Source organism: Stegostoma tigrinum, chromosome 17 (assembly GCF_030684315.1).
Source record: "Stegostoma tigrinum isolate sSteTig4 chromosome 17, sSteTig4.hap1, whole genome shotgun sequence".
In the NCBI taxonomy this organism is placed as follows: Eukaryota; Metazoa; Chordata; class Chondrichthyes; order Orectolobiformes; family Stegostomatidae; genus Stegostoma; species Stegostoma tigrinum.
Window position 1 is genome coordinate 62,437,622 of NC_081370.1, and position 23,498 is coordinate 62,461,119.

Sequence of the window (23,498 nt, forward strand, 5' to 3'; positions counted from 1 at the left end):
ATTTTGGGACTGTTCTCCTTGGAGAAGAGAAGGTCCAGAAAATCCGAAATATTTAAAATCATGAGGGGTCTGGACTGAGTAAATATTGAGAAACTATTCCCACAAATGAAAGGATCAGTAACGGAGGGCTGAGATTTGTTTGTTTAACAAAATAATGAGGTGTGTATTTTTCCACAGTGAGCGCTTCGGGTCTGGGAAGTGCTGTCTGTGTAAGTGGTGAAAGTGGGTTCAGTTCAGGTATCCAACAGGGAATTGTATCTTTCCTTTTTTGAAAAGGAGGATTGTGCAGGGCTATGGGGAGAAGGCAGGGAAGGCATTGGGTGAGAGATTTATTGACACTCAATGCAGATATGATGGGCTGAATGGCCTCCTGCTGTACTATAATAAACCTATGATTCTGTTCATCTGCCTCTTTCCCCCCCCCCCCCCACCTCCCCCCCACCATTAATTACTGCTTTATCAATCTCTGATTGATAAATTTGCCTTGAAGAGAAGAACATCGGCCCTCCCAAGATTACAGGTCATTTTAAGTGGCAGAAATAAACCAAACTGAGATGAGGAAAAGTTAGTGAAATAAAACCCATACAATGGAGAGTGAGAAAGAATCGCCATGATGGAAGGGAATAGTGGAAATGGCAAAGGAGAACAGGGTCCTGTGATTGTACCTGTTGGAAATAAAAAGTAGCAACAGCTAATAAACGGAGTTCTGAAATGACTGGGTTGTTGCTGTAAGTTAACTAATGGTGAGCAGTCAATTGATCTGTTGTTGGCTGTAAAGCATTGGCATTGGTCCACCAGCCTTTTGTCTCCCCAAATGATGGGAACAAACTGAATGTCGGGGGTGATGTTTGTCATAAAATTTTAATGCCCTACAGTAACTGTATTTAGAAATGCAGTTCAAAAATATTTAGTCATTTTGGTAATGTGCCAAGCAAAATTCATGTTTTTCTCATACTTTGTTTTTTTTAAACTCTGCATTGTTAGTGTTATTTCATCTGAACTTAACTCCTCCCTCCTATTTGCTCCAAACCCTTCAGGCTCAGTGTCTCTGAGCAGATGTAATTATTTCGACAGGCATTTAAGTGCATACATCTGAGAAAATATAAATATCATTAACATGATGATGTTTTATCTGAACTGTGCTGGAGTTGAGGTGTAGAGCTGGATGAACACAGCTGGCCAAGCATTAGAGGAGCAGGAAGGCTGACGTTCCTGGCCTAGACTCTTCTTCCGAAAATGAGTTGTGCAAGTTCTAAAAAGTCCTATTCAATTTCCATTGGTCTTGATACATGGCAATTGCCAAAATCATATGCAGTATTGATCATGAAGTGATCATGAAATGAAAAGTATCTGACATTCACCAGCTCAATTTCAAATACACAAAACAAAAAGCAAGACTAAGCTATTTTGTTTCTGCTGTTTTTTTCATTGCTATTGCAGCTAACAACTTGTTTTGAAATGTTAGTGAAAACAAATATCAGCTGACTTGTAAGTAGATAATGTCTGTTACAATAGAGATAACACAGCAAAGATAACACCCTTTTCTGAAGGGTCCCGACCCAAAACGTCAGCCTTCCTGCTCCTCCTGATGCTGCTTGGCCTGCTGTGTTCCTCCAGCTACAGTGTTATCTCAGACTCCAGCATCGGCAGTTCTTACTCTCTCCTACAATAGGATGTGAATCTAAAGGAGCCACGTTCTAATATTGATAATTATTCTATGGTCAGCAGTGAGACGCTGCAATGTTAGTTGTGCAGAAAAGTATCCTGACAATGAAAAGTTCGTATGGAAAAGGAAATTTTAATGCCGTAAAGTTGTGTTAATTTTCAGAGAAAGATTAAAATGAGGAAAGGATTAGACAGGCTGGAGATTTTGCTGTGAAACGGAGGGACTTTTTACGAAGAGAGGTGGAGTAGATTGGGCCTATATACATTGGAGTTTACAAAACTGAGGTGGCTTTATTGAAACAGGTAAGAATCTTAAATGATTGTATCGGTGCTGCCTCATGCTCCCATGAGGAGCTTGAACAGTTCATCAAATTTGCTAGCACCTTCCACCCCAACCTCCAGTTCACCTGGACCATCTCTAATGCGTCTCTGTCCTTTCTGGACCTCCCTGTCTCCATCTCTGGTGACTGCCTCAAAACTGACACCTACTTCAAACCCACCAACCCCCACAGCTGCCTGGTCAACAACACCTCTCACCCACCTTCCTGCAAGAATGCCATCCCTTAACCCAATTCCTCCGCTGCATCTGCTCCCGAGATGGAGTGTTCCACACCCCAACATCCAGAATGCCTTCCTACTTCAAGGACTGTAACTTACCTCCTCCGGTGATCAAAAATGCCGTCAAGTGCATTGCTTGCAGTACCCACACTGCTGTCCTACACCATCCGCACCTGCCCCATATAAATAAAGACAGAATCCACCCCCCCCCCCCACCCCCAGTCCTTGTGTATCACCCCACCAACCTCTACATCCAGCATATCCTTCTCTGCCACCCACAATCCAATCCCAGAACCAAAGATAGAGATATTGCCCTCCCCACCCTATCTGCCTTTCGTAGGGTACACCCACTCCACAACTCCCTCACTTGCTCCTCACTCCCCACTAACCCCATCACACCCGACAGCATCTTTTCTCTGCAACAGCAGGAAGTGCTACACCTGCGCCTAACACTACACCGCCTCCCCACACCCCCACCTCCGCCCCCCCCCCCCACCCCCAACACTACACCGCCTCCCCACACCCCCACCTCCGCGCCCCCCCCCCGGCCTCACCAAACAAATCTTCCCCATCAGTCAGAGGTTCAGCTGCACATCAGTCAATTTGGTCTACTGTATCCACTGCTTCCGATGTGGCTTCCTCTGCATCGGTGAGACCAGGAGTAGACTCAGACCGTTTTGTACAGCATCTGCACTCTGACACGGCAATACCTTCTGGTCATGAAACACTTTAGCTCCCCCTCCCAATCCCTGGACAACATGTCCATCCTGTGCTGCTTCCAGTGTCATTACACCTCACCTTGTAAACTGGGGGAGCAGCACCTCATTCTGCCTTAGAAGTCTACAACCCAATAGTCTCAATGTGGACTTTCCCAGTTTCAAAATCTCCTCCCTTCGCCCACCACCCCTCCGCCTGCCCACCCCACTGGCCTCATCCCATGCCCAGTCCACCCTCTCATGTTGCCTCCTTGACCTGACATAACCTAACCATCCTCTCCCACCTATCGGCCCCAATGATCAATCCCCGCCACTCCCTACCTGCACTCACCTATCACCTTCCATAGCCCCACCCATCTCCCCCCTCTCTCTATTTTCCAGCTCCCTTCCCCTCCCCCTTTTTCTGAGGAAGGGTCTTAACCCAAAACGTCAACTTTCCTGCTCTCCTGATGCTGCGTGGCCTGCTGTGTTCCTCCAGCTCCACACTGTCATCTCTGACTCCAGCATCGGCAGTTCTTGCTATCCCTGAAGATTCTTAGAGGAACTCAGCTTTGGCAGCATGTGAAGAGAGAAAGCGGCGACATTGAGTCCACTAGCCCTTCTGAAGACTAGCTCCGCAGCAATTTGCTTTTATTTCAGACATGTAGTATTCTCAATTTGGTTTATTATTAAGGTTAATCGGGGACTTGACAAGTAGACGTGGAAAGGTCGCGTGCTTCTGTAGGCGCATCTCGTACCAGAGGGCATCATCTCTGAATAAGTGATCACTCCCTTAAGACAGTTGAGAAGTGGTTACCTCCAAGTGGAGTGAGTCTGTGGAGTTCTTTACACAGGATTATTGAGGCTGGGTCATTAAATATGTTCAAGGCTGAGAGATGGACAGATCTCTGAAACAATAAGGAATCGAGTTCCTGGAGAAAAGGCAGGAAAGTGGAGTTGAGGATTAATAAATTAGTCATGATCTCATCAAACAGCAAAGCAGACTTAGGCCATTCAGCCCACACCTCATGGTAATAAAGGCCTTCAGCTTTCTCTGCTCCAGAGAATATGTTGGGTAACCCAGTGGTTGTTTATAAAAATTATGAAGGAGATTGTACAGGGGAGATGAAGGGCATATTCTCTCTCATGTAGGGTGTCAATCAGAATCAAACAATATTTTTTCTGTGACTGATAATTTCCGTCAAGATTTTGGATGAACCTGCTTTGTCATGGGGCAGTTCGAATGTAGAACCACATGAGGTTGTTAGTGATCAGCCACTGGCCTTTTGAAAACTTAAGTGAGGTGTGCATGACATCAAGGGTAGGAAGAAGCACCATCCGTGTAAAACAAAAGTGAAAGGAAGCAGGTAGATTGGAGTTGATGTGTTTGGAGCACAAAAACTGTTAGGTCAAATGGCTTGTTTCTGTCCTTTTTTGTATCTTTCCTTCATTTGGGCTGTTGTTCAGAGTAGCTACAGAGAAAGTAACTGCAGTCAATTGTTTGAAATGTGTGCACTTTTTAAAATGGTTCAAATGGCTTTGGGTAGAATGTGACTTTTTAATTTTTAGTAGCAATGGTAAGAAAAGTGGGCAGTAACCAGTTGGAGATTTGAGAAAAGTACCTCCCGAAAAATTCATTTGATCGGATAATGTGAGCTTGGCGCTCCCGTGAATTTCACAGTTACAAAAATATAGCCTCGGAGCTGAGACTGGGCTGTGTGAATTCAAAATCTCAATTCTGTAAACACTAGCTGGATGAAGAGCAAGTACATATACCATTCAAAATGACATCGGCATTCAGTTTATTTTTGTCCCTTCCATTTTTTAAAGTAATTTCTTTGTTTAGAAACAAAATTCCTCCAGTTTCCATGAATAGCAATCCAGAAGAATGTAAGGGCTTATGCCAGTTTAACATGTACTGACTGTATTCACAGGATTGGAATGTATTTCCAAGAGAAGGAGTCAGATTTAAGCACGTTCCTTTTAGGAAGTGTGGATTTGTGTTAGCTTGAGCATATGTTTGAGACATCGCTCTCATAAGGTCAGGTGGCAGTTATGAATCAGGTGGGTGCCTAAACTCTTGAGATGACTCTTAGTCGACAGCATTTCTCAGCTCGGTGTTCTAGATGGTGGGTTCCAATGTGGTACTGAGGGATGGCTGTACTGTTTGGAGGTGTCTTTTGGGTGAAGCCAGGGCCCTCTTTCCTTATTGTGTGCATGGATGGATGCAAGGTTATATGATACAATGTATAAAAGATTTGTAATGGGAGGTGGAATCATATCTCCAGTGTCCAGGCCAGTACTTATAACATAACACAAAAATTCTCCAATTAAAAGGTTATTCTAACATTTTTCACACTGTTTGAGAGAAATTGGCTGCACTACATAGAATCATAGTCATATAGCACAGAAACAGCCTTTTGGTCCAACTCCTCCATGCCGACCAGGTAACCTAAACTGGATTAGTCACATTTACCTGTGTTTAGCCTATATCCGTCTTAAACCCTTCCTATCCATGTACCTTTCCAAGTGTCTTTTAAATATTGTAATTGTGCCAGCTGCCTCCACTTTCTCTGGCAGTTCATTCCACACATGCAGCCCCCTCTGAAAACTTTGCCCCTCATGTCCCTTTTTAAATCTTTCCCCTCTCTCTTGTTAAATCTATACCCTCTGTAGTTTTGGATTCCCCTACCCCAGGAAAAGGACCTTTGCTCTTCACACTATCCATGCCTGTCGTGATTCGATAAACCTCTATAAGGTCACCCCTCAGACTGTGCTCTGGGGGGTGGAGGGGGTGGGAACAGTGTTTTTTCTGAAGGATGTAGGCCTGAAATGTCAGCTTTCCTGCTCCTCTGCTGCTTGGCCTGCTGTGTTCATCCAGCTCTACACCTTGTTATGTCTTATTACATTCTGGGTATGGGTCAGATAATTTGCTGCAAAGTAGAAATTATTGGATATGTTAGAATTGTGTAGGAATATGGTGTGGAGGGAAAGAGGGGTTCTCAAAGGTTCTCTGACTCTCTAATGAAGGTTTCCTGATTTAAATTCCCAAACCTGCAAATGAAGTGCCAAACTGTTAGGTTACGGTTTTACTCTCTCTGAGCTCAAGGCAAATTGTGATCTGACTTGAAGTGATGTGAAGGTGTTCGTGTTGAATTGGGGCGAACTGTCAGAAATCACGTGACGCCAGATCAGTCCCTCTAGGCTGCGCTCCGAACATGAGATTTCAGATAAAACCTGTTGGAAGATAACCTGGTCTTGTCAGAAGCCACACTTTGACATGGTGAGTTTGATTTTTATTTTTCTGTACAAAGTTCAATCTACAATCTGGTCTCTCCAAATTGGTGTTAACAGAAAAAACCCTAAACCATTGTTCACTGTAGGTTGACAGGACTGTTAAGAAGTGTTTGTGTTTCAGCTTTTATCAATAGAGGGATCGAGTTCTGGAACCAAGAGGTCATGATGAAGCTGTACAAAACTCTGGTGCGGCCGCACTTGGAGTATTGCGTACAGTTCTGGTCACTGCATTATAAGAAGGATGTGGAAGCTTTGGAAAGGGTACAGAGGAGATTTACTAGGATGTTGCCTGGTATGGAGGGAAGGTCTTACAAGGAAAGGCTGAGGGACTTGAGGCTGTTTTCATTAGAGAGAAGAAGGTTGAGAGGTGACTTAATTGAGACATATAAGATAATCAGGGTTAGATAGGGTGGATCGGGAGAGCCTTTTTCCTAGGATGGTGATGGCGAGCACGAGGGGGCATAGCTTTAAATTGAGGGGTGAAAGATATAGGACAGATGTCAGAGGTGGTTTCTTTACTCAGTAGTAAGGGAATAGAACACTTTGCCTGCAACGGTAGTAGATTCGCCAACTTTAGGTACATTTAAGTCGTCATTGGACAAGCATATGGACGTACATGGAATAGTGTAGGTTCGATGGGCTTGATCAGTATGACAGTTCAGCACAACATCGAGGGCCGAAGGGCCTGTACTGTGCTGTAATGTTCTATGAAACAGTTTTTCTTTGGATCTGGGAAAAGAGATGTTGAAGTTCATATTCATTTCATTATCTCTGGATATACCAAGGTGCTTTATAACTAACAAAGCACCAGTATAATGTAGGAAACAGAAAGGTAAACACCCCCCCCCCCCCCCCCCACAAACAGCAGTAGGCTTGTAAGCAGGTAACAACCTGCCTTTTTGATGGTTAAGTGATTAATGTTGGCCAGGATACCTGGCAGAACTCTCCCCACTCTTTCACTATATTCCCCAAAGCTGGGCTTGGCACTTGGATGACCTAAAGGGTGAGCCCTTTAAGGCAGATGGCCCCCCTCTATCACACCGTTGAGTTCGGTTAAATATTGCTCTTCAGGCCTCTGATTTTCTTCGTTTGATAACATTCTGACTTGCAAGGTCAGAAATTCCACAAATTGACATCTTTCAGGCTGGGTAACCAGAACTGAATTGAATTGAACCCTCCTCCATTAGTGTGTGTGCACACAACACACGGATCAGTACTGGGTGCATTGCTTTATATTGTCGTTTATAGAAATGATTTGGATGTGAATAAAGGAGGTATGGTTTGCATGGTGCCAATGACACCAAAATTAGTGCCGCAGTAGAAGATGAGGAAGGTTATCTCTGGTACAACAGGATCTTGATCGGGTGGACCGTTGGGCTGAGGAGTGGCAGATGGGGTTTAATTTAGATAACTTGATGTTGCAATTTGGAAAGGCAAATCAGGACAGGACTTGTATGCTTGATAAGGTCTTGGGAGTGTTGCGAAACAAAGGGACCTGGGGTGCTGGTTTATAGTTCCTTTAAAAGTAGAGTTGCGGTTGGACAGGGTTGCGAAGAGTGTTTGGCGTGCTTGCTTTCATTGGTCAGTGCATTGAGTTTAGGAATTGCATTTGTCCTGTTGCAGTTGTACAAGACGTTGGTAACGCCACGTTTAGAATACGGCGTATGATTCTGGTCACCCTTCTACGGGAAAGATGCTAAATTTGAGATGGTGCAGAAAAGATTTTCAAGGATGTTGCCAGGGTTGGAGCTATAGCAAGAGGCTGAATAAGCTGGGGCTCTTTCCCTGGAGCTTTGGAGTCTGAGGGGTGAACTTGTAGAGGTTTGTAAAGTCATACAGGGCACAGTCAGGGTGAGTATCCAAGGTCTTTTTCTCAGAGCAGAGGAGCCCAAAACTAAAGGACATGGTTTAAGATGAGAGAGGAATGATTTTAAAAAGGATCTGAAGGCCTAACTTGCTGAAGCTAGCAGTTAAATGTTAGTGATACATGTATGACGTTTCCGCTTTGGGAGTTAGTCCTTTAGGTAGCCGCCTGATTTTAGGATAAAGGGATGTGATATTTAACCCCCATCTCAGGGAGAAGCTACTGGGAGTCATCAATACCTTATTTCAAAGTGCATGATATCACTAGCAATTTGAATGTAGTGCTTTGACTTCTGTCACCCTCCCATAATCTATCTTTTAAGCTCTTTTACTGTTTTTAATCCCCAAGGTTTTTTTGAAAAAAAGTATATCTTTATGCCAGACTCATTAAACTAAGTTTGAGCTTGCGTTTGTGAATTTATAGAGAATTTTTTGAAAATGAGATATCCAATTACATTATCGATTTTAAGTAATTTAAATGTTGGCCAATCTTCTCAACTTTCTCTACACCATCTTGTAAAAACTCTTATTCCAGGAATGAGCACTTCATTTAAACATCTGCGGAGAGACAGATCACGCTGCCTTGCCATAGCACCTGGAAATGGAAGGGAGTGTGAGGAATGACAGACAGCCCAAGAAACAGGCCCCAGCACAACTAATAGATGACAAATCCTGAAGTTAGATAAAATAAAAGATGTTCATGATTTGGGGCCACTATTATCCCTTTGAAAAAGCCTAATGGTCTGCTGGTTTTTGGGTAACAAGGGTTTTGAGTTTGCAAAGTCTGGTGCCCACTGTCTCCCATGAGCTCTTCAGATAATTGCATTCAGATCTTACTCCTGCTATGGAAAATCTCTAAGGCACCTTGGGATTATTTTTCCTATGTTACAAAGGGCACTATGCAAATATTGGCAGTTGTAACCTCCATGTTGTCAGCCAAGCCAGGTCTCAGTATGGCAGTAATATAAAAGGGAAATGCTGGGGATCTGAACTAAACAGTGGTTCACTGTTTCTCTCTCTCCACAGATTCTACCTGACCTGCTGAGTTTCTCCAGCACTGTTTTTCCCTCTTTATAACAATGCCTTGCAGAATTAGTGCAACGTATCTTGATCCCAAACACCAGTCTTTGCTTTAAGCCAGCATTTTCAGACGCCTAGTCTAACTGCTTCAGTATCCGACTAAAGTGTAAAGTTATCAAGAGAATACATTTTGAATGATGCAAAGCCAACTGCATCATCTGGTTCCACGTGACTACTTGCTTAAAACCCAAGCAACTGCAAAGTTTTTACATCCCCATCATCAGCCAACCACGAGGTAATAGGCACAGCCAGTATTAATTCTTTCAACATGAATTTGGTCTGACACCTTGGAATGCCCAGTTTTAACAGCCCTTATTTTTACTGGAATAAAGATAGGATTTTGTAGCAATTGCTGGGTGCTAAAGGGTTTTTCTCATTTGAAAATTGTTTGACACACAATTTGGAAATAATAGTGAGGGTCAGATTGGTCTGGATCAGCAGCGCATGTTTTATTTGCTTGGCACAGCAGAAAACCAGCTGATTTGATCATTGATAATAAAATGTGAGGCTGGATGAACACAGCAGGCCAAGCAGCATCTCAGGAGCACAAAAGCTGACGTTTCGGGCCTAGACCCTTCATCAGAGAGGGGGATGGGGGGATCCAGTTCCCTCCCCCCAACCCCCTCTCTGATGAAGGGTCTAGGCCCAAAACGTCAGCTTTTGTGCTCCTGAGATGCTGCTTGGCCTGCTGTGTTCATCCAGCCTCACATTTTATTATCTTGGAATCTCCAGCATCTGCAGTTCCCATTATCTCTGATTTGATCATTCTTGTCTTCTATTGATTTAGCAATATTTTAAGAGATTTAATTTCAAACCAAATAATAGTGGCAATGCAATTTAAAATGAGTCTCCAAGGACTGTCTTTGTGAATGTTGGCAGCAGAATCAAGACATGATGGGGAAAAACTAGCTGTCGGTTTTGCTACAGTACCATTTCACACTATTGGTATGGCCTAAATTCACCCCCCAGATTATCTTAAGTGATGTATTAATGGCACTGCATTTAATGCAATGGTTTATGCAGGGAGAGAAGTGATATGCATGAATGCCAGATGGAGTCGACCTACATTAGAATGAGAAAGAAATACCAAATTACACAGTGATATGAAGTAATAGTTTGGAAAGGGGTAACACAGTGTGGAGCTGGAGGAACACAGCAGGCCAGACAGCTTCAGAGGAGCAGGAAAGTTGACGTTTCAGGCCGGGACTCTTCTTCAGAAATCATTTCCTAAAGAAGTGTCCTGACCCGCAATGCCAACTTTCCTGCTCTTCTGATGCTGCGCGGCCTGCTGTGTACCTCCAGCTCCACAGTGTTCTCTCTGACTCCAGCAACAACAATTCTTGCTATCTCCTTGGAAAGAGGTAATGTTGCATTAGCCCCAAATTTTGACATGTTGCCTTACATCTTTAGCCCTTTTGTTGATTATAGTTCATTTTGATCACAGTCCTAGCCCAACAGCATATGTAAATCAGAAAATTCTAGCATGCTCGCACTGTCTGTTCCGCTAAAATTTCTTGGTTTTTTAAACTTTAACCTTACTGTAAACAAGCTAGCTTTTCTAATGCAAAGTGGGTGAAGTAGATTACAGCAGATTTAGTGTCACGCTGTAGTTGTTATTGAAAACGAATGACTTGAAGCGGCTGCACTGAAACTGGATCCTGCGTGAGAGGTAATTTTAACCCAAACCACCTGCTCAGAAGCAACAGTATCAGGGCATTTGTACTTGCCATTGAGTTCAATGGAAAGTAACATTATTGTCAGAAATAATTGCAGCCCAGCAAGGGACAAATCAGGGGAAAAATGGCAGATGAATGTTATAAAGATTGACATCTTTACATAGAGTCTGAACAATGTTCATTACATGCTAACACCCAGTAAAGGATTTTGACTTCAGAGCAAAATGAGCTGATAAGATATAAACTCAAGATGTGGTTCCAATACTGATCATTTGAGCTCATCAATTAATTTTGAAGAATATTTCACATTTGTGACCAAAGGCTAAATTTACTGCAGACAGTGTCTTTTCAGTGCTTTGCATACATTTTTCAAATGTGTAACAAAGTATTTATCTCTCTCACCTTCTGTTGTGCAGCAAATGTTTTATGAGCGAGTGTACAAGTTGACTGTTGTCACAATGTCCCACAAATCATGAAAGAACATGTTATTTGGGTCTGAGAAGGGTAATTCTGAGGAAAGATAGCAGTACCGTCCACTGTAATGTCATTATAGACCTGAAGGGAAAGCAGCTTTAGACAGTGAGACCCAGCATCTGGTCCTTTTCCAAATTTTCTGGATGTGAGTTTGCTCGCTGAGCTGGAAGGTTAGTTTTCAGACATTTCATCGCCATTCTAGGTAACATCATCAGTGAGCCTCCGACGAAGCGCTGGTGTTATGTCCCGCTTTCTATTTATCTGGTTAGGATAACCCAACCTCACCCAAGGAAACCTAACCAGATAAATAGAAAGCGGGACATAACACCAGCGCTTCGTCGGAGGCTCACTACTGATGTTACCTAGAATGGTGATGAAACGTCTGAAAACGAACCTTCCAGCTCAGCGAGCAAACTCACATCCAGAACCTCAACCTGAGCTACAAATTTTCTATATGTTGCATCAAGATGGTAGACATGTACAAAAGCAAAGTTGCTGGAGAAGCTTAGCAGGTCTGTCAGCATCTGTGAAGGAGAAAACAGTTAACATTTCCGGTCTGGTGACCCTTCCTCAGAACTCACATCTAACTAGACATGTCTAGGTAGACATGGAACTAGTTGCAATCATGCAATCTACTATACTGTTGAGTACGAGAGGGTTTTCTAGTTAGACTAGAACTTAGCTTCCCTCTGTCACACTAGACCAGTTTAAGTCCCCTGGCTTCCTGCAAGTAAACAGTAGCAGCAGCAATGGTCATGAGCAGGAGCTCAATACATTATAGTGAGTGCCGGGTGAGCCTGTACCTGTGCACCAGACTGAGTAAGCTGCTTGTTCTTCTGTGATGTTGGTTGAAGATATGTAAGGCTCAGTGAATCTCCTAAATCCCCACAGACATATTGCCAACTAAGAAATTCTTGGCAACGTCGACACAGCAACACCTATAGGCCATATACCATCCTTACTTGGAAATCTAGTTCTGAAGAAAGGTTTGAGACCCGAAATGTTAACTTCTTTCTCTGTACACATGCTGCCAAATCTGCTGAGTTTCTCCAGCAATCTTTTGTTTTTGGTTCTGACCTTCCGGGCATGTGCAGTTCTTTGGATTTTGTCTTTTGGGAATTTTCCCATCCCCTTGCCCCAAGTTGTTGGGTGAAAATCACGGGAGCTTGCTTTCTTAACTGCATTTTATCACACGATATACAGCAGTACAAGAACTAGTCACCACCATTTCATCAAGGATTAGGTGTTAAATGTCAGGATTCTACCATCCCAAGAATTTTTAAAGAAAAAGACACCATATTTTTCATGATTAAAGTGTGGAGCTGGATGAACACAGCAGGCCAAGCAGCGTGATGCTGCTTGGCCTGCTGTGTTCATCCAGCTCCACACTTTGTTATCTCAAATTCTCCAGCATCTGCAGTTCCCATTATCTCTCATAATTTCCATGCATTTTTTTTGATGGATTCCTGGGATCTTACACTATCCATTTGAAATGAGGAAAATGGCCCATTAAACAAACAGTATGTCCAACAGCACACCTCGTATTTTCAGTTCAGTGAATGTCAGGCTCGTCTTGGAGCTTGAATCCTGATCTGGGACTTGAGTCTACAACCTGATTTGAGGGGAAAAATGCCAAAATGTTTGAACTGGACACTTGCAAATAAAGTGTTTTTACTATTGTTTAAATAGAAACACTTGCAGTTAGTTTGATATTTTCCAGGAATAAAAGTTTTGAGCAGTTAAATAAATATCATTTTTTTTATTCTTTCATGTAATTCAGCCTGTCTGAATATTCTGTGGTGGAATCTTTGGTCACTCAGAGCTATAATTTCCAGATCACGTGGTCGGTCCAATACTTTATTTTAACAACATTCTAATTGTTACACACTGTTTCGTCTGTAGTGTTTTTATTTTGTCACCCCTTCGTCCATGCTGTCTCCCTGCCCCAATATTCCCATTCTTTCTGGTTAGTTAGCTACAGAAAATCTGTTTATTTTTCATTTTCTTCATCACTGCAGCTGGTTTTCTCAAGTGACTGAAATAGTCTGCAGGAAGTTGATGATTTGTTATAATGACATCCAAGCTCTTGCGGCAATCTGCATGTCTCATTGCAATTTATATTTTTAATGTGTTCATTGGTTATTATACTGAGGTTTCCTATGGGATTTGTTGCAACCCTTATTTAAGGCATAGTAAAATGTTTTAACCACTTGAGCTGAAGTTTTATTATTTCATGAATGGCCCTAAGCTCTATTGTATTGAATGCAGATACTCTCCAAAGGTCACAGATATGTAAATATTCTCAGGGAAGGGTTCATTATGATTTTTTTTTTGAGATGATTCTTTGTATAGAACAGTCATAAGTTCATCCTGTTCTCAGTTCAAAATATCTTCCCACAAAATAAATGAAGGCCAAAGGTCATGTAAATCTTCTGATCTTCAAGTGCAAGAGACTAATGACGCCCGACTGGTTGACGTCCTCAAAAGCTTTGCTGAACTCCTGTTCAGAAAACATCTGTTGTGATGATTCTGTGTGTGTGTGTTGTAAGGGTCACCTTGGCATGGTAAGTGTGGGAGAAGGGAGAGACGATGGTGTTTCTTGCAATAATGTTTGTAAACAACATTTGACAATTTGGTGTGCTCATGTCACTGCTTGTACACATTATCTGTCAGAATTTGATTTTGCACAAACTAGACCCTAAGCAAATTTTCAGATCTGAGGTGAATAATTGCATATTAATACTCTGGTAACCTAACAATGGATTTTAGTGAACTAAATCTGCATTTGTGCACATTAAGAAATTGATTACTACCTACATTTTATAGTTAAGCACATAAATGATTTTTGAGTAATATTTGCAATTTTTCCTGAAGACCATAATTCCAAAGGAATAGATTGTTCAAACCCTGCTCCATCATTCAGTGAGATCATGACTGATCTCCTGCGCAGAAAGCTCGCTGTTAGCTGGTGCTTTGGAACTTAGTCTCTCATTTTTTAAATAGTGACCTCTAACCTTTATCATTCATTTGCCCAAAGTGACAATCTGAAAAAATGGCCTTAAGGGAACAGACTGTCTTGGCATTTAAAGACTCCAACCCCATGCTCCAGACACAAACCACATGTGACCAAGTCCCAGTTCATTGCTTCACCTCTGGTGGCATCTTGGATTTAAATGGAATGTGTGTAATGGCTGCCAGAGAGTTGTGTACAAAGTCCCTCTCTGCTGAGTTAGGGGTCACCAGCCAGTGTACACAGTGCCACTGAATTCCTGAAATATCCTTTTTAAATTTAAAAATGTACATTGTTATTTCTAATTATAAATTACCCTGTGTGCAAAATCAACCATAAAAACCATCACTCATTAACAGAGCTGTGAACTTTTTAGTCTGCTTCATTCCGTCAGCCTTTGCACCCACAGCCAGAGACTTTTCCCCAGGGCAGGATTGACTGCCACGAGGGGTCATGGTTTTAAGGTGTTAGGAGGAAGGTATAGAGGAGACGTCAGAGGGAGGTTCTTCACCCAGAGAGTTGTGAGCGCATGGAATAGTTTGCCAGTGGTAGTCGTGGAAGCAGAGTCATTAGTGACATTTAAGCGACTGCTGGACATGCACATGGACAGCAGTGAATTGAGGGGAATGTAAGTTAGGTTATTTTATGTTTGGATTAGGATTATTCCACGGCACAACAACGTGGGCAGAAGGGCCTGTGCTGTACCTTTTCTATTACATAATCTAAAAATGTGCAGGCCTTGATCTTGTACTGACTTGGTTCCTGACAGGGTGAGCCTCCGCCTCCTCCGCCGCCTCCTCCTCCACCACCAACAGGGATGCAGTGACTATGTGAAGTCCTCTAATTCTGGTACTTGACTTTGGTCATCTTCAATTGCTTTGTTTACTTCAGTATCAAGCTAATCCAACAAGCTTTCTAGCAATTAGGATGGAAGCAATCAGGATCCAGTACATGAGATAGTAGGAACTGCAGCTGCTGGAGAATCTGAGATAATAAGGTGTGGAGCTGGATGAACACAGCAGGTCAAGCAGCATCAGAGGAGCAGGAAGGCTGATGTTTCAGGCTTCTGAAGAAGGGTCTAGGCCCGAAATGTCAGCCTTCCTGCTCCTCTGCTGCTTGGTCTGCTGTGTTCATCCAGCACTACACCTTGTTATCTCAGGATCCAGTACATCTGATCAATATTCATAGATCAATGTCAGCCACAACAACTCCCACTTTAGAATGATCATTGAGAATATGGCAGTCAGCATAAGATAAGCAATCAGATTTGTTACGCTCAGAGTCCACTTGACCCATTGTGACTGCACCTGCTCTTCACATTCGTGTCACTACCTTGTGCTGATTCCCTGTTTTGTCATTTCCCTTGTATTCTATTTACATCCAGATAAGCATTCAATGCGCTTACAAATTCCTCCATTCAACCTGTTACCACTGTTTTCCAAGCAGTGCATGCCACACAATATATATTCAGTTTGGAAAACCCTTTCCCTCACTTCACGCTTGCTACTTTTGCATAAAACTTTAAATAGCAGTTCCTACTATCTATAAATCTGTGCCAAGATAACAAAATGTGAGGCTGGATGAACACAGCAGGCCAAGCAGCATCTCAGGAGCACAAAAGCTGACGTTTCGGGCCTAGACCCTTCATCAGAAATCTGTGCCCTCTTGTTATCCCTTTTGAGTGGGAATAGTTTGTCCCTATCTACTCTATCACTCGCTTCACTACTTTGACTTTGAAAACACCTATCCAATCTCCTCCATCTTATGCCCGAGGGGAATAGCCCCAACTTCTTCAATCAACCTCGTAACTGAAGCTTTTTGTTCCTGGAACCATTTCTGGGAACTGTTTCTGCACTTTTCTCCAATGTGTTTGCATCTTTCCTATAATTGCCCATAACTGTACACTGTACTGTAGTTGAGGTCTAACAGATGTTGTTACTCTACTGGAACAGTGGAAATGTCAGTGGGATGTATGCACCCATCTGTGTTTCACATCTGAAAATGGGATGTGGTTATTGGGAAGAAGTGGAGTTGATACCAGGATAAGATCAGCTGTAATGGTGTTAAATGGTGGAGTGAGCTCAAAGGATTTAGTAATGTACTCTGCTCCTAATTCCTATTTAACTGGCATCCAGAATGTGGTTAAAATGCAGCTGCTTTCATCCAGCTTTGTTCGCCAGTGACCATCCGTTTTACCAGCTTGGTGAATAACAGGTGGCTTGGCAAGTTGTAGCAAAGTTTCTTCAATGGTGTCTGCATGTGTACTGAGAGCTCATTAAAGATTTATTGAAATCCTTTTGAATGTATGTTCACTCTTCTTCAGATCTTTCCCTTTCAACAAGCTACTAATTCAGTCTGTAGGAGTTGTCACTTTTTAATGATTCCCTTTTTCAGTTCTGACATTGTGTCTAAGACACAATGTTCAGCAGATTTGAGTTCACGCACATGTCACTTTTTGAAATGGCAGCTACCAAGAAGAGATCCAAGCCACATGAAAACGTTTATAAGGAACTGTTCAACAATTAGTAATTGCCAAATTCTGCATACCTCTTCAGAAGCTACTAATTTAAGATTTAGACTTTATTTGATTGAGATGAGCAGATTCTTTTTTGGCTGCCATCTGGAATTCCATCATCTTCCCATTGCAGGGCTTCTTAGCTTTATCTATCTACTTGGGATGAGGGTTATTCCATTACCACCTCAAGCTTACCTTTTGTGGGCTCCATCTAGAGTAATTTCTCTTGGGTCTGTGAACCTTGATGTTGCATGAAGCATCAGTGTCTATCTGACCCTTCACATTTTCTCAAAGGCCGTGCTTCTGCTGTCATCACTGTCAGTCACCATCCAGTTCTCCATCTTTTAGACTTTGAGATGCCATCCTATTGTATGGTGCAGGATGATTTACTGTCCGACAGCTCTCCAGCAGCCATTTTTATTGGCTTGCTTTGCTGTTAGCTAAACCATTCTGTGCAAAGGCAGGGTACCATACAGTTAGAACACTTCTCCCACACTGGGTATGAGCCCCTCCACAATATTTAAATCCCACCCTCTGACCTTGCTCTTTCTGCTGACTCTTCTTAAAATCCCTACTGTGTGGCCCATCTAGTCCACACCAACCATCTGCAGAACCTCCCTCCCAGACCATCCCCCTATTCTATCCCTGTAACCCTACATTTCCCATGGCTAATCTGCCTAACATCTATCTGTGGACGGTGGGAGGAAACCAGAGCACCTGAAGGAAACCCATGCAGACAGTGGGGGAGTGGAGAGGAGGGGAGGGGTTGCAGTACAGAAAGAATGTGCACACTTGTCACAGTCACCTGAGGCTGGAATCAAATTTGGGTCCCCGCTGCTGAGAGATAGCAGCGCTAACCACTGATCTACTGTGCCACCCCTGTGAAATTTCACTGCCTGGTGTATATTCAAATCTTATGTCCCTGCATTACTGACTAGATTCTGCATTACTAGCCCAATGATGTTACCACTATGCCGTGAATACCTTGTTCTCCCCTTAAATATTTCCCCACCCTAATACATTATTCTAAATCACTCTAATGTATCCTTACATAATGCAAAGCCTCATCATTTCTCCTCATCTAATGCTCCAGTTGCAGATTGAGTGACTATCTAGGACCTTATGCTGATGCTCATGTCTGTCGTAAATATTTTTCTCCTCTTCCAGCTGATTAGTATCTATCAACATGATCGTCTTGGAATTTAAGTCGATCTCTCAGGTCGTATTTTAATTGCCTGATCTCCCTCGCTCGCCCTCCCTCGCTCGCCCTCCCTCGCTCGCCCTCCCTCGCTCGCCCTCCCTCGCTCGCCCTCCCTCGCTCGCCCTCCCTCGCTCGCCCTCCCTCGCTCGCCCTCCCTCGCTCGCCCTCCCTCGCTCGCCCTCCCTCGCTCGCCCTCCCTCGCTCGCCCTCCCTCGCTCGCCCTCCCTCGCTCGCCCTCCCTCGCTCGCCCTCCCTCGCTCGCCCTCCCTCGCTCGCCCTCCCTCGCTCGCCCTCCCTCGCTCGCCCTCCCTCGCTCGCCCTCCCTCGCTCGCCCTCCCTCGCTCGCCCTCCCTCGCTCGCCCTCCCTCGCTCGCCCTCCCTCGCTCGCCCTCCCTCGCTCGCCCTCCCTCGCTCGCCCTCCCTCGCTCGCCCTCCCTCGCTCTCTTCCCCCCCCCCGGTTCAGTTTGATGGGTCAGTGGTGTCACGTACTGATAATGGGCCCCCTTTCCCTGGAATGCTTCTGAGCGAACGAGCAGCATCAATATATGGTTCAGAATATTTCTTCAAAGCCCTCAAAATCTCTGCAGTCTGGACTTTCTGCTGCTCAGTGAGGTTGGGGCTGCACTACAGCTCGTACTACTTTCTCTAGCTACTGTAGTGTAACACCTGAGTCTACAGTGCTCTAAATTTCTCTTTAATGCAATTGTAGCTATTTCATCGTTCTGCCACTGAGGTGGTGAGAGGAGAGATTAATTCCAGTTCACATCAGCAGGGAGTGAGAATGCATTATCATTTTGACATCAACTTTTTAAAAACACCCCCTTACTGTTTCTTACAGTAGCTGGCTCTCGCAGCTGAAGATGTGCATGTTTTTGGCTGTACAATGTTCTCTCAAAGCTGTGTGCACACACAGCGTCTGAGTGTCTGAGAGGTCAGTGTGCTATTACCCTTCGCAGCATTGTGCCTGATTCTAGATGTTGCTGCTGTGCCCATACTTCAGAGATCCGCACGGAAGGAAAGTAATCAGCAGGAACACTGTCCCTGATGCCACATTTGAAATGATATGTGCCACAGCCTCCCAGAAAGGGAAAAAACAGTAAAACTTACAAATGGCACATTGATTTGACTCTCTTGCGTACCTCCACATGGAGCTCCTGCTCATTTAGGGAAGACACAGTGGCTCGGCGGTTAGCCCTGCTGCCTTATGTCACCTGGGTGGGTTCAATTCCACCCTCGGGCAACTCTGTATGGAGTTTGCACATACTCCCTGTGTCTGCATGGGTTTCCTCCCATGGTCCAAAGAAGTGCAGGCTTGGTGGATTGGCTGGGCTAAATTGCCCATAGTGTCCAGGGATATGTAGTTTAGGTGGGTTACTGAGGGATGGGTCTGGTGGGGTGTGCTGACGATCAGTGTGGAATTGTTGGGTCGAAGGCTCTGTTTCCACACTGTAAGGATTCTATATTCTGAGTCCTTTTATTTCCAAGGGTTAATGTTTTATTATCACTCTTCCCTTTTGGGCTTCAGGGTGAAACAGATCACATGACAATGGCAAACCAGCCAGTAAATTACAGTGGCATTTCTCCCAACAACCTTGGCCCTGTTCTCTAGAAGCCTCTTGTCCAAACCCCTTTGCCTTTCTTTTTGATGTGATGGGTGTAATTGATGCTTGTAACTCCCTCATGTGTCTTGTTTTATTTGTGCAGTGCCTTGGGATGTTCTCTACTAAGGCTATAGATAAATGTTATTTTGTAGTCATTTTAATCATTGAGCTAATGTGTATTTATAATTGGGTTTGTTGTAGAGATATTCAAGTATTCACTTCCCCAAGTTGTAGGGCCTTGTGTTTTCATGAGCCCGAATGGACAGTAGTTTGCAGTACAGTACCTCTGAGCAATGTCACAGCTGTTGCAGTTGTGATTCTTGCTTTATGTACACAAATAGATGTGGATTGTGCCATGTTCTGGAAAGTGGGACTAGAATAGTTAGCTACTTGTTCTATGCTGTAGGTCTGTGTGATTCTATAAATGTTGTCACTAGGCGTGGCATTTGAGCTCTTAAAGTTTGATTCAAATCATAGAAATATACGTCAGCTTCTTTGATTGTGTAGATGGATAGATTTCAGGAAATAATTGTATAATTAACCAAAATCTGTACCTTCTCCTTCAGCTCCTCTATAAAGAATGGGCTAGTTATGGAATATTTTACAAATTCCAGCCACTTGATCTCATTAGGTAAGGAACATGTGGTTAATTCATTGACTAACTTGCAAAAATGATTTTTCATTTTATTGCGAAAACCTTCTCCTGAAACAATCCTAATGCGTGAGTATAAATAATGCATTTTATAATGATGCCATGCAGAAGTGAGAGCTTTCCAGTCAAGACTTATTTGTGCAAATTTTGTCTTTCACAAGCATTCAAGTTGAAATGAGTTTGATTTTTGTTGTAAAACTTGACCGTTTTTATTGCTTGGTCAATTGGTACATGGTTTTAAAAATTTTCGTAAAGCACACTTTTGAGATCAGTCCATTATGGAAAATACTTTTTTTTTCTCTTCCTGCCTTTTTTTGGTAAGTGTTCAATTTCAATAGGGTGCCACCTGTAAAGGAACCCTCCAAGTGTAGGGAGATGAGCTTATAAAAAGTCATTAGAAAGTGTTATAATTCATTCATTTCTAAATTACATTTAGGAGCAGTAATGTTCAGCTGAGGATTCAGGTGTACGAATGCTAATCACCAATGTACAATTGCCCCTTCACTCCCCCTACCCAACCCCAATCCTGACTCTCTCATATCCTTGCTACCCCCCAACCCCCTCATGCCTGATGGTCAAAACTAATGGTTAAAGGAGACAGTAGGATAGGCTAACATTCCTGATTTTTGTCTCCCCTTCCTTATTTCATAATTGTTACTGCTTCTCCACAAGTAGCTTGTCAGCTGCTATTAAATTACTAATGCCTACGTTAGCCTGCCACCCCTATTCTCATTGGCCCCTTCCCTCCCACCCCAAGGAGCTATGAAGAGGCAGTGAACTCCATAATTTGAGACTGTGCTCTGCCCTTGGCCTTCTGATATCTGTTGTGAAAGTAAACTGCACTCTGTGTGGTTTCCTCAGCGCTGTATGAAGTGCTGGAATCAATTTAATGAGCCTGTATGCTGAAGGTTGAGTTCAGATTTGGCGTTTGAATCTCGAGTATGGGAAAGTGAAAATGACATGCGAGAAGTCACCAGGGTGAGTCTTTCTGGACCACCAGAGAAACTTGTGTTTTTAAGCTATTACAGCAGCTAAAGTCTGTTTTAAATGTAAATAGTTAAAGTAAAATTAACCCAGTTTCACAACTACTTGAAGATAAAGCTGTTCGAATTTCAACATTCGAATCATCTCGACAGGAACAAGATGAGGCCAATCAGCCCTTCAAACCTGTTTCACCACTCACTTGAATAATGGTGGATATGTATCTCCTTGGCCTACCTTGGTTCTGTGACCCTAAATTTGGTCAGACAATAATTAATTAATCTAGCCTCACAGCTCAAGTCAGAAGATCTTGCTGACCTCCGGCAACTTGGCATTATCTTTAAATGAGGTCACTGGAAGAAGTCAGAACAAGAGAACACTTCTGTCGTCATCCATTCCTTTGATCATCTTCAAAGTCCTCGATTAGATTCTCTGTAATCGCTATGTTCATTCCAAATTTATTCAACCTGCCCTTGTCATTTAACCCCAGCGTCACTCTGCACCTCCGTGTCCTAGGGTAATGATTTCTTGCTGAGATTTGGTGCCTGAACGTGGTTACAGTAACTCCCAGACAGGTTTCAACCACGAACTTCTTACAATTGTAACATCATGTCCTCTGACTTTGATTTTCAGAAATCCAGCAATATTTAAAATTATCATTTCACTGCCCACTTTTTTGAATTAATTTTTGTGTTTAAAGCTCTAATTCTCCCATTCAACCACAGTTCCCTAGCTCATACTCACTCCAAGAAGTAATCAGATGTATCTTCATTGAGCCCAAGGTGGATAAACTGTTATCTATTGTGCAATAAACCTAATATGCTAATTTATTTCGTTAATTATTTGCTGTATCTATATGTTTAAGTTCTGATCTTCCAGAGCTTACTGTAAAATCTCAAAAGGATTGATCAGCAATATTTGAATTGTGCCAAAGTTTAAACTTGTTCCCCTCAAGTGAATTTTCTTTGAAGGACTTTTTGAAGCTCATCTTTGCTAACCTGCATATTCCTATTAAATGTCTAAATTCTGAAGATGGCTATCTTCAGTCACAAGAATACACTGGTTAGTCCTCTCTCATTTCTGCAATTGTCTTGGGCAATCGTTCCAGTTGGGAGTCACAGATTGTCTTGCCTTTTGGATGGCTATGTCATTATTTCTCAATTGGTTCCGATGAGAAGATGTCTCTTAGTAATAGATCCTTGGATGGAGTCTCTCTGTGGTCAGATGGTGTGAAGAAGCTTAATTGGTGAGTCACGGATGTTGAGAGCCTCAAACTTTTTCGCGCTGAGCTTTCGAAAGACTATAGCAAGGAAATTCCAATGCAACGAATGGAGAGAGGAGTGTGTTGTTCAATAGGCATTTTAAAAAGAAACACAGCTTGCATTTGAGGATGCAATCTTGATTTTGTTTACATTAATGTTCATTTGGAAACAACTAAAATTTTCAAAATGGGCGATTATCTTTTTCAGGAAGTACTTTGGTGAGAAAATTGCCTTCTATTTTGCCTGGCTCGGAGTTTACACACAATTACTGATTCCAGCATCCACAGTTGGGGTCATCGTATTCCTGTACGGCTGCGCAACTGTTGATGACAACATTCCCAGGTAAAGTTACAGCAATTTATTTATTACTCTATATGACTGGTTTATTACTTTTTAAACTGGGTACTTGACTCCAAACTTCAATTTATTTTTGTTTGAAAGCACCCTGTTAAACTTCTTCCTGAAGAGTTGTCATAACAAAACAAGCAAACTATATCCTGACCCTTCCTTGTGCCGTCAAACACACTGAGCCCATTCCATGTGTTAGCAAGTCTCTGGATCTGGCTCTTTTTGGGCATGTCAGTAATGTGTGACTGTGTAAATAAAAATTGGTAAAAGTAAAAGATTCATTTCCAGTTTTCTTCTGGCTCTCTGAAACAACACTTGGTTCTTGCCCAGAAACCAGTTTGAGCTCGGTGACTGAGGGTAACGTGGCCCCAGATGACCATAGGGCTGCTCTCCCTTTAGGAAAAGATAACTGGTGGTGGTTTAATCCAGATGGATCACCATGCCTCAGGTGAGAGGAGAGGGTGAAAAGGACAGTCCTTCATGTTAACCTCAGCCAGTGAGGGAATTGAACCCAAGCAGGATGGTCTTCACCTGAACAAGAGGGGTACCGATATCCTGGGGGAGAAATTTGCGAAGGCTATTCAGGTGGGTTTAAACTAATTCAGCAGTGGGAGGGGCAC

At 43.0% G+C, this 23,498-nt stretch overlaps 1 protein-coding gene across 2 annotated transcripts in view; it reads left to right on the top strand.

Moving 5' to 3' along the window:
• Nucleotides 1–23,498, top strand: part of ano1a (anoctamin 1, calcium activated chloride channel a) — a 208,274-nt gene that overhangs the window by 89,378 nt on the left and 95,398 nt on the right. For both annotated transcript variants that reach the window (XM_059652199.1, XM_048545941.2), the window contains 2 exons: nt 20,202–20,266; nt 22,738–22,872. In XM_059652199.1, the coding sequence (XP_059508182.1) occupies nt 20,202–20,266; nt 22,738–22,872 (200 nt within the window). The remainder of the gene's footprint in view (nt 1–20,201; nt 20,267–22,737; nt 22,873–23,498) is intronic.